At 35.7% G+C, this 14,531-nt stretch overlaps 1 protein-coding gene across 1 annotated transcript in view; it reads right to left on the bottom strand.

Annotated features, from left to right (window-relative positions):
- Nucleotides 1-6,633, bottom strand: part of fhl2b (four and a half LIM domains 2b) — a 13,472-nt gene extending 6,839 nt beyond the window's left edge. Inside the window, exons 1-4 of the mRNA XM_016486739.1 lie at nt 6,564-6,633; nt 5,515-5,603; nt 3,161-3,334; nt 505-679 (exon numbers count right to left, since the gene is read on the bottom strand). Coding sequence (XP_016342225.1) covers nt 505-679; nt 3,161-3,316 — 331 coding nt within the window. The 5' untranslated portion in view covers nt 3,317-3,334; nt 5,515-5,603; nt 6,564-6,633. The remainder of the gene's footprint in view (nt 1-504; nt 680-3,160; nt 3,335-5,514; nt 5,604-6,563) is intronic.
- Between the last annotated feature and the right edge of the window lie 7,898 nt (nt 6,634-14,531).

Below are 14,531 nucleotides of genomic sequence, written 5' to 3'. Positions count from 1 at the left end.
CAGCCCAATTGCTGGGTTTGTCCCTATTTTACCCAGCACTGGGTTGTATTTAACCCAGCATTTTTTAGAGTGTATGTTGACTGTTAAAGTGAATAAAAGCCAATATTAAATCTGTTCATCATACAAAGTGAAATCTCTTCAGAAGATTTGGATTAAACTATTCAGTTCATATGGATTACTTTTACACTGTATATGAATTTTTTGAAGTGTTAGAGTTTTGGTGGAACTTTGGTGGAAGATGAATAAAAGTCTTATGGGTCTGGAATGACATAAGGGAGAAAAACTGATGACATAAGTGAATAAATGGCTTCCTTTTTTGGTGTAGTAGCCTACTATCCCTTGAAATTGATCCATTAAATTTCTCAGCACTCCCATAGTAAAGAAATTTTTGATTATTGCTATTATGTCATTAGCTGCTGTTCAACACAATATGTCTCATTGTGACGAATGTATCATTTAGGAAGTACATGTGTAATGAACAGTTCAAGCAAATGTTTCACTTACCTGGCATGATTGTCTTCTTGCACTCAAAACATTTAGAGGAATACTCATTAGAGTAACACTCAGTACAAAGTAGCTGCTCGTCCTTGGTGGAGAACGGCTTGTCCACCAAAGAACGGTGACATTTGAAGCAGTGGAAGCAGTCATCATGCCAGTGGCGGTCCTTAAAAGACAGATCCTGAAGACAAAAGCATACAGGTAAGGACAAATTGGACCTGCATTGTCTCACATGCATTAAACTTGGGTTTAAGGGTGACTGTGCTTGGCCTCAGTGCTCTTTTTCAGCCTTTGAACAGCTAATTAGGGAGAGCGGGAGGGTAAAGTGTTCCTCAATGTCAGCTTCACAGCAGGTCTTTCGCCAATGACAGCCACAGGTGCTGGTGTCTGCGATCAGTCGCAGTGTGACCTGCCAATAGGAGTACGTTAGTGAGAGTCTGTCCCGGGCTGTGAACACACACCGCCTCAGGATGAGTGTATGACACAAGTGGTTTAATTATCCACCAATTTGGAGCGAGAGATTGTTAAATCGCTGGCCCAAGGTGCTATGAGGTCATTCTGATTGCCTGCGACTAGGGGGGGGAGCAGCGGCTAACTGGGCCAAGGACAGGCCACACAGATGTGGCTCCACCCCAGGCCTGTCCTCCAGACCGGTGACAGCCTCCTCATCAGGACTAATGACCATGTAATGTGACGCTAATGACAGAAAGTCACAGAAGCCTGTAGAGAGAAGAGCACCACATGTCTAAAGCAATATAAGGGATGGGAATGTACTTCTAAAGTATACCATAATGGTCCTTATATATTATCTGTAACATTTACTATAATACACTGTAATATATGTAATTTTCTTTTCTTTAGGGCATTGCTATGCTGTGGCTAAAGTGTTCTGAGTGGCTTTTAGCACTGTGCTATGATGTTGCTAGGATGTTTCTTATTTTGATCCCCCTCATTTAATGCAAGTAGGTGGGGTTTTTCACCCGTTGTATCATCTTCAATGAAAAAAAAATCAGAAATTCTTCTCAACAAGCTGCACAACTTGTGGCATGATTCATCTCTATAGCACAGGTCCATTGCATAGAGTTTAAATGATAGTTTAGCCCAAAATGACAATTTTGCCATTATTTCCTCACCTTCATGAGTTTCCTGTTGCTCCAAAACCCATAGACTACCACACACTCATATCATTTGTGTTCATCCATTGAAAGTCTACGCAACCAAAATGTTAACGCTTCAAAAAGTACAAAAAGACATTGTAACACCCTCCGAAAAAAAGGTACAAAAGCTGTCACTGGGACGGTACCTTTTTAAAAGTACACCTATGTACCTTATTTACCTCTAAAGGTGCACATTTATACCTAAATGGTACATAATGGTACACCACACCAGTGACAATTTTTGTACCTTTTTTCTGATAGTGTATGAATCAAGCAGTTAATTAACTTTAATTCAGGCTTTTATTCACATATAAATATTAAATACACATGTCTTTTTGTATCTTTTACAGCGTGACAATTTTGGTTGCATGGACTTTCAGTGTGATTTCAAAATTAAATTTAAAAATATCTTAATTTGTGTTCCCAGAGACGAGAGTAAGTCTTATTGAATGCTTTGAAACAGAGAAGGATGAGTAAATGATGTCAGAATTTTCATTTTTGGATAATCTATCTCTTTAACTTATTAGGTTTCAGAGTTTGTTCCTATCCCTAACACACAGTTCAATAGTAATAGTGATGCTTGCCTTTACAATACCCTGCCTTTAATATAGAACAGCTATAACAGCTAAATCTTATTGAAAAAAATATATTGAAATTATTTTATCTGAAATGGTAATATTAATTAAAGCTGATAAAAAGTTTAAATTTGTCTTTGAAATGGCAATGGATGTCTCTGTTTCCATCACCAAGGTAAATCTGGTCTCTTTATTTGGTTCTGGACTCACTCTCCAACACTGACTTCCTGCTGGCTTCAGTCCCGAGTGCATGAGCTGGCATTCATTCTCCACGACTCCCCACCGCTCTCCTGGTGATCTCTCAGCTTTCAGAGCTCAGTCACACAAAGCTCCAAATCACTGTTACTAAATAAAAACGGTCAAATATTCTGCGCTCAGACCTCTCGCTCTAGGTACTGAGTTCTGAGCAATATGGTGCACAGTCTGCTAGAACTATCATTCTACATGGATGTAATGGAAAAGTGCATATTTCTGAATAATTTCTGCTATTTAAGTTGGAGCACACACAATCTTAAAAAGTATATTTAAGAAAAACTGTACTTGCTTATAATATAATATTAATGGATTAAAATGCTACTTGATTTAAAGAGAGTAGACTTTCATCACTGTTTTGACACTTAAGTGTACTTTTAAAAAGTGCACTTTCAAAAGTTTTATTTAAAGTACATTTTAAATCAATTTGAATAATCTTTATGTATTAAAGTACACTTATTTTGATGTTAACTAACGTACTAATGCACATGTAAAGCCCTCGATAATAATTTTAACTAATGTGTTATTCAATTATTTTAATTGTTCCGAATTGTAACTTTATCTTTGAATACTAAAAGTATTATAAAATGTACTTCAAGAGCAGCTCCAGCTGTTTTGTATTTGAAACATTTCTGTATGTACTGTATGTGAACATAGAAAATGTGAAGATTAACATACTCTGCTGTTGCAGCCAATGGGTTTCTTGCACTCCTCACAGGTGTTGGAGTAGAGGCTCTCATAGCACTTCACACAGTATGGATTTTCATCATGCAGAACATACTTCTTCCCAAACAAAGACTCCTTGCAGTAGTGGCAGTCATAACGTTCTGCCATCTTGGATTCAAACAATTCCTAAAAGATAAACGTGTTTTAAATGGTGTGGACAGGTTGAGGAGGTCATTGAAAATGGTATCGTTAAGCATGAAACTTAACTTGTAGGCCTATAATACCAGTGCTTAACATCTGCTAGATAAAGGCTAACTATATGACGCAAACTTTCTAAAGAAAGAGCGGAAGGCGTGCCAATGTATTAGTCCCAGCTGTTGTGTCTCCCTCAGTAAAGCCCTGCTAATATTCCTGCGTTATCCCTCAGAACTGTGTCCAGACTGGCTTTTGTGAACACAATGCTTACCCACTCTGAGCTCTACACCAAACTTGTGGCTTATTTTCTCACTGAATCTCAGTCAAACACAATAAAAGTCTCCAATCTTCAGTCACTTCAGTAAACTTGGTAAAGTGAATGACAAGTTTCTTAACTATTCCATGTTCAACCGCTATTGCCTTAACTTTAAGACTACATTTTTCAAAAGTTTGAAAAATCCTTAGTTTCCCAAGTACATATTTGGTATAAACGTTTTATTATGCTGTTTATTGTACAAATCGCGGCAGTTTGGAAATGAAATGTCCAGTGAGTGGCTCGCATACTACCTATACCAAAGTCTACTCTAAACCTAAGCAATGATGTTAACTAAATCAAACAAGCTAAAAACACATTTACCATTTTAGCTTGCTTCTACAAGTCTTTGAGCTCTGTCATCAAGTGTTGTGATTAGTGTTTCACATCGCAAGTGCAAAATGTAGGCCTACCAGGTGAGCTACAGAGCAAGTTTACAATGTCAGAAATGTGGTCCATACAGCTAGTTATGTGATGTAAACCTGATTAATGTTATTTTACAAATCATGCACTATGGTAAAAGTGTTTTGAGGTCATTGTGACCTTCATAATAACTTAATAGACTCCTTTATGTACTGCATGTCTCCCACGGAAAAGTAATGGAGTCAGCTAAATCTGCACTGTGAACATTTGTCAGATCACACTGTTGTATCTGAATGCATTCTCTGATGTGTCCTCAACCTAGCTGGCTGGCACCAACACTGGGCACCAGATCAAGACAAGTCTCAGTGGTTCCAGATGTCCCTAGTGTGTCCCTGACTATCAGTAAAGAGACATATCTTCCTCATTCTCCTCATAGTCTCAAACAGACAGATATACACATAGAGGGATTAAATAAGACTGACACAAGCAGGGGCTTAGCTGGAGAATCTTTTGAGTCATGTGAATTACTTTTGAACCTTAATGAAGCCCCAAACCAACCCATTCATTTCCAATTAAACCAAGAGTGATAAAGTGAAATGTGCAGCCAATTAAAGACTACAGCAAGGCCTCTGCATGTGGAACCTTTCAGCCATAACTGGATAAAGGAATGACAGGTGGCTGTGGAGATGCCTGACACATGTATTTATCCCCATACCAACTAGTAACCCAAAAAAAAAGACAACTAAACTTTTCATACCAGTACTAAAACACTGCTTGTAGTATAAATCTCAAACCTAGAGGATGGAGACCACATTTGTTTAAAAATACAAACAAAATGCTCATATATGCCTCAGTAATAATTTTCAATCATGTCCGTTTTTTTATACTTTCAACAACAAATCCTTAGTCTGATGGACTTTTTCTATCTCTAATGTGTTGTAATGCAATAAATTACCACTAAAGCTATTAAAATATGGTGCAGAGAAAAGTATTTGACTCACAAGCATTGGAATAACAATGCCTGAAAGTAAACCATCTGTGCACGGATAGTCAGAACATCATTTCAAATTCTTCTGAATAGACAACACAGAATAGAATTCTTCAGAATAGATTATTTGAAAGAATAAAACAATAAAGACACCAAAGATTTAATTCAATTCGTGAATATATACAACATATAGAATGAAAATGATATTATGGGCAGATGCTTTTTTGAAAAAAGAATCTGAAATTGTAATGCAGATAGATAAGTTGCAGATTTGAGCTTCAGTGCAGCTTTCTAGATGCTAATATAAAGCAACAGGCTAAAGCGGGTGGTATTAGTGGGGAAAAAAGGTGATAGGTCAAATCTGAAGAGAAGAGAAGAGAAGAGAAGAGAAGAGAAGAGAAGAGAAGAGAAGAGAAGAGAAGAGAAGAGAAGAGAAGAGAAGAGAAGAGAAGAGAAGAGAAGAGAAGATAAGAGAAGAGAAGAGAAGAGAAGAGAAGACTGACCTGCCTGTCCTGTGATGTGCTGTGTGTGTCTTTGGTTCTTGAAAGAGAGATGGAGGAGCGACTCCTGTGCTCCTCTTTATTGGATTACTCCCCCTTTGGAAGGGGCAATGGGGTGATTGAAATGGGTTGGACAGTTTATCAGGAACTATAAATACATAGGAACTTGAACTTCTAAGCCAGTACTTCACAGTGCACACATACATATGTAACAGTACATAATACATATGTAACAGTAAACATTTATCTCCACTCAATCCATAGTGGAGCCATGCATGTATTTTCTCGAACTGATGTGAATCTAATCATTACAGCATTCAGGGCACTCACATTCTCATTCTAAAGTTGTCTTTTAAACTGTAAAGACCATCTTACACCAGAACCTTAACCAACAAGACTTCTTTTGTGAACAAAATAAGTTCTACCCAAAATACCATGCTGGGTGATGAAGGAAGTCTTCTAGTTCTAAAGCCTGTTGTGATGCCAACACACTAGCATCCCATCCAAAACACAACTGATGATCAGCATTGCTGATCTATTCATTACTGTATACGCTGCAAAGTTCAAAGTGATCAAACAGGAAATCCGCATGTTCTGAATTTTCCCCACCTAATATTAAACCCACTGTGTTGAAGTTCTGACAATCATGCATTTCATTCCACATGCAAGACATTAAATTTGCACGCAAATAAAATAAATAATGCTATTTTGATTTCTGTACTGTTTGAATTTGGGTTAGAAGTTGTTGTTTTTTTTCTCTTTCCAAACACTGTTTGCGTTGAACCAAGTTCTTGCGTTATGTGTCGATATGTCTCAAGGTCATGCCATCATTGGACTTTCTATGGCTTTTGTAAGATGGTGATTAGGTAGTCTTAAAAGTATGAGAACCACTTCAGAAGAAGTTTTAACCATTCACTTCATTCATACCCTAGAAATTGAATTATTGTTGGTGCCATGCTTTACTATTGGAGCTACAAGAATGCATTTATTTCTTATAGAATACCCACAGAATGCTATATTTAACTTTTGCCTGAGTATTTCCAAAGAAAACAGTACCTTTTGTAGGATTTGGCTTTCCATCATGTCCTTTGGATTTCCCTGCCCCACCCTGGCTCGTCCCCATCCCTCTGGCCACAGTATGAGCAGAGGCCTGTGTGTGATACTGTACAGCTGCTTAGTGACAGAGTGGAGGAACAGAAGGAAACTCTGGAAGGCTTTCGTCACTGCGGCTGATGGTTTACAATGAGATGGTAAGTCCCAACACCTGTTTGCTCCAAACTTTGCCTATTCTCATCTGTCACTCCCATGGGTACTAAGATTTCCGTATGGCTAAAGAACCGAAATGTTATGCCAGTCATCAGTTAACATTTGAATTCCCATGATCAGATTACAAATGGAGGCATCATTTATCCCTGGCTGTGACTATTATTTCCAGGGGATGCAGTTTATAATTAGGCTACACAAAAGCATTGACCATTCTATATTGCTAATGATTTTGTGTGTGTGTGTGTGTGTGTGGTTGCATTTCCTTCATGTACACTTTATGTGCAACAAAACTGACAGTCTAAATGATATTATGCCATCTATGTCTAATAAAAGGCACCACTAACAAAACAAGCAGCTGACAGTTATTTTGACAGCGCAAATTTTGCAAACTTTGCAAAACAATTCAAATACAGAAGTGGTTTTGCAGTGGAAAATTAAAGTCATCCAAAGAGCATTACAATGTCTTGATGCATATTTCAATCTGATTTAAACTTGAAAGCAAGACAATGTCAGATACACTGGCTAAATAAAGTCTCAGTATCTCAAAGCAATCAGAGAGATACTAATTTCAGTGATAAACTAACCGTTTAAGCATTTCTTGCTGATTGTCCCAATTGTGGACCAGAGGGAAACCCGACTTCTTGGGCTTCAAGGTGCTGATAGTTCATACCATCAATACAACACGAGAATGTGAAGACAGAACCATGGATGCCACCATAAGTGCACAGGCCAGGCTGATTATCACACGTACGCAGGGCTGGCAGTGCCACACACCTCGATGCTGCCGTGCCAGGTTCTCTGCCCAGTGATAAGGCCTTGGATAAATCCAGCAACTGTCTAGATTACAGAATGAGTGGTACAGCTCAAGCTCTATAAGGTCAGCAGTGATCCTCCTGGGCCATCACACTGGCTGTAAATCAACCAGCATTTCCAGATCTGACCAGTCAAACAACAGCGTACATGGCTAAAAAAGATGTGTTAATGTCAAGATATGATGTCCTTTTATAGTACAGTGTTATTTGGGCTATAACACATCTCCATACAATGCACCTGGCCTTAGATATAGATCAGTTCAGTGTGTATGAGTATTGTTTAACCCTTGTATTATGTTCGATTTCTGGGTACGATTTTGATGGAGCGGGTCAAATTGCCTCTAATTGCCTTCAATGCAATTCCCAAAATATCACATTAATAAAAACAAGAAGGAATCAGGCATGAACAGAAAAAAATGAATATCAGTATTTGTCACACAGTGCAAACAATTAATCTCAACAAGTATGATTTTTAAAAATGTGTTTAACCACATTTTTTAACCCCTTAACTGTTACCGTCCCGCTTGTAGAAGTTTACTTCTATATTACTATATTCTATACTACTATATTACAGTTAAATCCTAATCTAATCACGACAAACTATATATCGTTGGAAAGGTCTAAGGACTCCTAAATAGATATTTTATCACTGTTTTTGTTACAAATTATGTAGGAACAGTAATAGATTAATTTATGACAAGAGTGCACCTCAAAACATATACTACATCATAATAGGAGTTCTGATCAAAATCCATCCAGTGAAAACCATTTTGAAATTGGACATTGCGTTACCATGGAAATGGTACTTTAAAATCTTTTATTGGGCTCCTCCCCCTTAGTGGGGGGTGTCATTTTACAAAATGTATTATGGTCTTTTAGAATCAAAACTTTTTATAATCTTGACAAAATACATATCTGTAGAAAGGTCTGAGTCTCAAGATTCCATATTTGGTTGTTATTTTGTGATAGAAGTAAAATTGAGAGAAATATTTATACATTTGTGACAGAAAAATTGCATCAAAAAAGAATCAATGGAGTTTGAATGGCACCCAGTGGCTAGTTTTGGTATAACACCTAAACAAAATTGCATAGGAACCTCAATTTTTTTTATATCAACTTCAAATTTGGAACACAACTTATTTAGACATGTTCATGGCCCTAAATGAGAAGAAGTTACACAATTTCTGGAAGAAAAAGATAAGTTAAATAGTATTTCATATACACTGAAAATAGAAATGATAGCTCACTTTTACCATCTGAGTCTGCAAAAGTCTTTTTCAGCACTGAAAATGAGAAAAGGCAAATTTTTTCCCTTTCCAGGACAGCAAAACACCAACATAACAACATATACCCAAGAAATATATTTAATTTGGGTCTGTAAAGTTGCCTTGAAAAAAAAAAATGTGGGTCAAATTGACCGCCAAACATCAAAATCGTCAGAAAATTATTTGTGCGCACTTCAAAACGCATCAGTGTATCCTCACTTTGCATGCATGTTCATGGCCCTAAATGAGAAAAAGTCACAAAATATCAAGAATAAAGTCACAGATTAACTGGTATTTCCGACAGCTCGAAAATCAAAATGGGTCAAACTGACCCGGAGCATATAATACAAGGGTTAACCCTGGTTCCCAATACAAGATGAGCTCTTTTGAGAACATTAATCTTGTCTATACACTCTTAAAAGTATTGGCATCTATGGTTCCTTAAAGAACCTTTAACATCCGTGGAAACTTTCCTGTCAGACTTATGTTCCCGTTTTGTTGTTGTGTTCTGTCTATGTGCTGCCCATGTCTTAGTTCACCCTCGTGTTTCCTTATGCCCTTATTTGGTTATGCTTCTGTTCCTGTCCTCATTGTTTCATTATTAGTTCATTAGTATCCACCTGTGTTTGTTAATTATCTCGTTTAGTTTGAGCATTTAAGCCCTGTGTTTTCCTGTATCTAGGGTCTGGTATTAACGTCGATGTAGTGGTTCTTGTGTGTCTCTGTCTGCCTTGTGTTACCCCTTTTGGATTGTGGATTAAAGACTGTTTATTTTGAGTTCATCCTCGTCTCCGTGTTCTTCGTTTTGCCACAGAAGGCAACTGTGACATTTCCATTTCACAAAAGGTTTTTATAGTGGAATTTTTTTAGAATATTAAAATATTCTTCACACTAAGAAAAACGGTTAAGGTTAACTTTCACTGAAATGTACTTTAAGGAACCAAAAATGGATCTACTATTGCATTGCTACGTAAACCCAATTTTGGAATCTTTATATTTAAGAGTGTATGGTTCTTGTTACACATTACATGTATTTACTATACTGTAATAATAACAATAAATAAATACTAGCGACTACCACCAAACCAAACTTAACCTTGAATCTGTTAATTAATGCTACTCCGTACTTATTTGGGTAATTACACTGTAACAAGGACACATCAACATAAAGTAAAGGAGGAAAAAGGGAAAAGGACCACACACATTATTTTGTCCATTTATGTAGCTACTTTTCTATGTTATGTCACTCTTTTATGCTAAGGAATGTCACATGTATCTTAGGAAGTTCCTTTTAAATATTTTTAAGGTTATTATGCAGCATACATCTAAAATGCCATCTAAAACCACCTGAAAGTAATCAATTCAGAAGTCCAACCACCATGCGTATAAACAGTGCAAACTTTGTCTATTTCCATTTGAATTATTTATACATGGCATGAAAATCTTTTTATCCAATTTTGCGGTCTATTTTTGTGAAAATTCACTTTTTATGACTTAATTCATGATAATAACTGATATTTTTAACTCGCATTATGCAATATGTGTTCTGAATCACCATCTGTGATCTGCTGTTGGGGCAACTGAGGTTTGCAGCAACCGTATTATCTTTTATTTTGGAACATAATGTTGCTACTCATCAGAGGCAGCACATACAAGTGGTCTCTGATGGATGAAATGGACCCCCTGTAGAGGCTCTGTGTAAGAGACCACTGGTGGCTGCAAAATTCCACAGCTTACGACTTAAGACAGCAAGCTGCAATTAGCTTAGACTTTGGTACATTTTACGTACACAGGATAACATCATTATAGTTGTAGTTTTCCCCATTGACCTCTGGGACCATCTGGAGTCAATGCAAATTAAGTTAGGAGAGGTTTAGATACTCATGACATTCCTTTTTTTCTGAAACTTTATAGTGTCATGAGACCTTTGAAAGAAACACATTTAGGCTTGTGCATATATTTTCCATGTTCACTGCTGTTTTTTGCAATATTAAGTTGTAACTGCTGTTTCTTAAACTTAAAATAGCAATGATATACGGCCTAGATAATTTACCATGCATGTAATTTCATTATAGTGATTTCGATAAGATATAGGATTTATTTTGGAACAAATTAAATTAATGTCACCACAATAACATCTGGTTACTCATTAAAAGTGAACTAGAAAGGTCAAAGGAACTGTGTTTTTCCATGCAAACCCTGTTTTTTTTCTGTTTTCAATCCGCCAAATCTCACATTTGCATTTATTTTCCTGGCAGATGTGCTCTTACAAAATTATGTGTTCACTGAATATACTTCATTTATGTCTTAGTCATGTAAATATTATCTACATGAAGAGTTTTAAAATTAGATGCCTATGGAAGAGGGTGCTTGGGGGTCTGCAGACAATTTGAGAGACATATTACACATATTAAAACCTTAGTCTTTACCGTCAAGGAAAAAAAAAAACCCAAAAAATTGTTTTTTTTTTCGTTTTACGCATCTTACATTAATACTGAGAAAAATATTTAATACGACTGTATGTAAATCATGTTCTTTATATATAAAATATAAATAGCTGTCTCACACAGGGAAATTAATTCTTGCACAGCTTTCTCTATCTTTATCCTCTTGGTTTGATACATAAAATCTCATATACCCTTGACGTAACTCGAAAGCACACTATGTTTTGTCCCTTCATTTTAAAGTACCATACGAATGTTTCCCACAAATACATCAACTTTCTAATAAAATTACATGAACCAGTTCCTTGCAGTTCTGTGTGCACATATTGAGTTATGCAGGGGCAGACTTACATGCTGACTTTAACAGACATCATGATTACTTAAACAACTGTGTTAACTTAGTACTGATGCTTAATTGTTAACCAGGGCACATGATAGAACTAAAAGGTCAAAGGTCAAAACTACATGAAGCATGTGAAAAAATTCTACACTCATTGAACGATTTAAGAAGGTTTTCTAATGATTAATGCAAGGTCAATGACGAGACTTTTAATTGCATTGAAATTCATTAAAGGGACATCAGAGTTTTACCAGAGTAGTATTAACAAATTTGCTCAAATAAATTCAGAAAAGTAGAATAAATGTGACCATAAATGATCCTCTACTTTTACATCTGTGTTCGTGAATTTCTAGATCTCTAAAGAGTGGCTTAATATTTGGTTGATGCACAAAGACAAACTTGTGTTTGTTACTTGTGCATATTACCTTTAAGTGTTCTTAAATTGAAAAAAAAAAAAAGTCAATTTAAGATTCTCAAGCATTGCTTTTGTAGTTAATAGCATTTTGTTAAATACGTCTTTAACCAAGTGTTTGAAGTTTTCCCAGGTCTTAATTCACAAACTAATTTCTGCTGACACCAGTTAATGCATTTATTTCAGAATGTCTTCTTACGCTTTTCACCTTAAACAACACTCCTCTGTGTTTGTATACTCTGTACACTGAAGCTCTAGGAATTATTCAGCAAAACATTCCATCCCATGTGCAGAAAATAAGCGTAAAGCACATGCACTAAAAAAAAAAAAGCAAGCCTTTTGAGGATCTGGAGGAACTTGCTGAACCAATTGGAACATATTATGATACCGTGAATAAAAAATGAAACTATCTTTATAGAGTTTTTCCCTCATCTGTTTCTTCCAGTTGTCTTCATTATGTACTGATGAGTTTGGATATATCTAAGACTGTTACCCAGCAGATTAACATTCAGAATTAGCTAACCTTTTATAGGTGTCTCTCTTGGGTAACAATTTACAAAAAGGTTCCATTTTTAACTATATTTAGTATTTATTAATCTTTGTTAATGTTAGTTAATAAAAAAATACAGCTGTTCATTGTTAATTCATGTTAGCTCAAGTCCATTAAATAACATTAATAGATACAACTTTTGATTTTAATAATATATTAGTAAATGATGGAATCAACATTAGTCTAATTAAGATTAATAAATGCTTTAGAAGTATTTTCTATTGTTAGTACATGTAGTTAACGAATGTTAATAAATGGAACCTTATTGTAAAGTATTACCCTTTCTTGTCACTCTTACCATTCATAGCAGTAAAAAAAGAAGAGTCAACCGATCTAGGAAATGCGGTTTGAAACCATTCCTGCATCACAAACATGATGTACCCAATTACAGCGTCTGGGGTGGGGCTTTTTATATCTGGTCAAAGGTTTCTATTTACAACGTGTTTTTGCAGCGATGAGTAATATAGCCAATGATTCTTGAACTCAATGGCCAATCATAGGTGTTTTCACCGCTCAAAACGCTGGAGTTTTGTTTAATGCTGAGTAATGCAAGCTTGCAAAACCTTTCCTTATAAAACAAGATGTAGACAATGTAAATAAGAGATTAATTGTGCTGTGTAGACCTTCATTGATTATAATGGAATGAGGAATCAATATAATCATTATTGATTATAATAGAATGAGTTTGGAGTGAGGTTTGTACTGTATGCCTTCTACGCTATAATCCATTAAGAATTTGAATACATTCACGCAAAACATGAATGACAGCGATAACCATTAATCCAAGATCGCCAGTGCAAATGTGTAGCATTTACTACAGCGTTAACTGAGTGAACGTGGAGCAGGTCCACGTTAACGCTATTCAGTGGAGGCAGGGGCTAATTTGCATATTCATAGATCCGCATATACTCAATGAGGTAAGGGTGTAAAGTTACATTCAAGCCATTTTAAGACATAAAGAAATTATTTTCCATGGGAAGAAAAAAACGTTTAAATATTGAATTTCTTATTATCAAAGATGAGTTTTAATGGATTAAATTATCTACAGACTACATGGGGGACTTTAAGAAAATCACACATTTTTTGTCGTGTCAAATGTGATAAGACTGCATTTTGGACGTCGCCATCTTTGATATTTACTTTAGTCACTGTTGCTATGTTTACAGGTCCTAGTCACAAATAGAATACTTGTCACAGGCTACGTTTACATGCACTATTTTTGGTTCAATCGGACTGAATTCATTCCGATTGATGAATCTGAATGTAGTGTTTACATGAACGCTAAAATAAAGTGATCGGGTTGATGTGCGCGTTTATATGTCACAACCCTTACCAAAAAGTAGTATACTTCAAGTTTATTTTAGTAAGTATACTTAAGTAAAGTTCAAGTATATTTTTAAGTATACTTTATGTAGTAAGTATACAAATATCAGTGTACTAGTAGTATACTTGTAAGTGTACTATTTCAATACTCCTTGGGACTAAATTGGCCCACTTTCTAGTATATAAAAGTATACTTTTAAGTATACTTTAAGTATAACAGTAGTAAACTTTGAGTACACAACTAATTTACATCAATATTTTTAGCTTGTACTGCAACTATACTAAAAGTGAACTTATAGGTACACTGATAGTTTACTAATTAAATACTTGTAGTAGCATTTTTAGTACACTTTGAAGTATAGTCTCAGTAAACTACTAGTTTAGTAGTTTTATACTGCAAGTATACTCGTAAGTTTTCTTTAAGTGAACTTTACATCATACTTTAAGTATACTACTATGTCCCTATTTAGGTATTAATTTGTATATATTTTGTTACATGAATATCTGAACATCAAAACATCAAAAGAACAGGGTATCTGCTTGTAAACAAAAATTTTTATTCTAGCTTCATGCATTATTTTTTTTAAACACTTGAATGTGGATAAGTTTCAT

The sequence above is a fragment of the Sinocyclocheilus anshuiensis genome, unplaced genomic scaffold, assembly GCF_001515605.1.
Source record: "Sinocyclocheilus anshuiensis isolate Anshui unplaced genomic scaffold, SAMN03320099.WGS_v1.1 scaffold101, whole genome shotgun sequence".
Classification (NCBI taxonomy): Eukaryota; Metazoa; Chordata; class Actinopteri; order Cypriniformes; family Cyprinidae; genus Sinocyclocheilus; species Sinocyclocheilus anshuiensis.
This window is presented reverse-complemented; position numbering and strand designations above follow the sequence as displayed.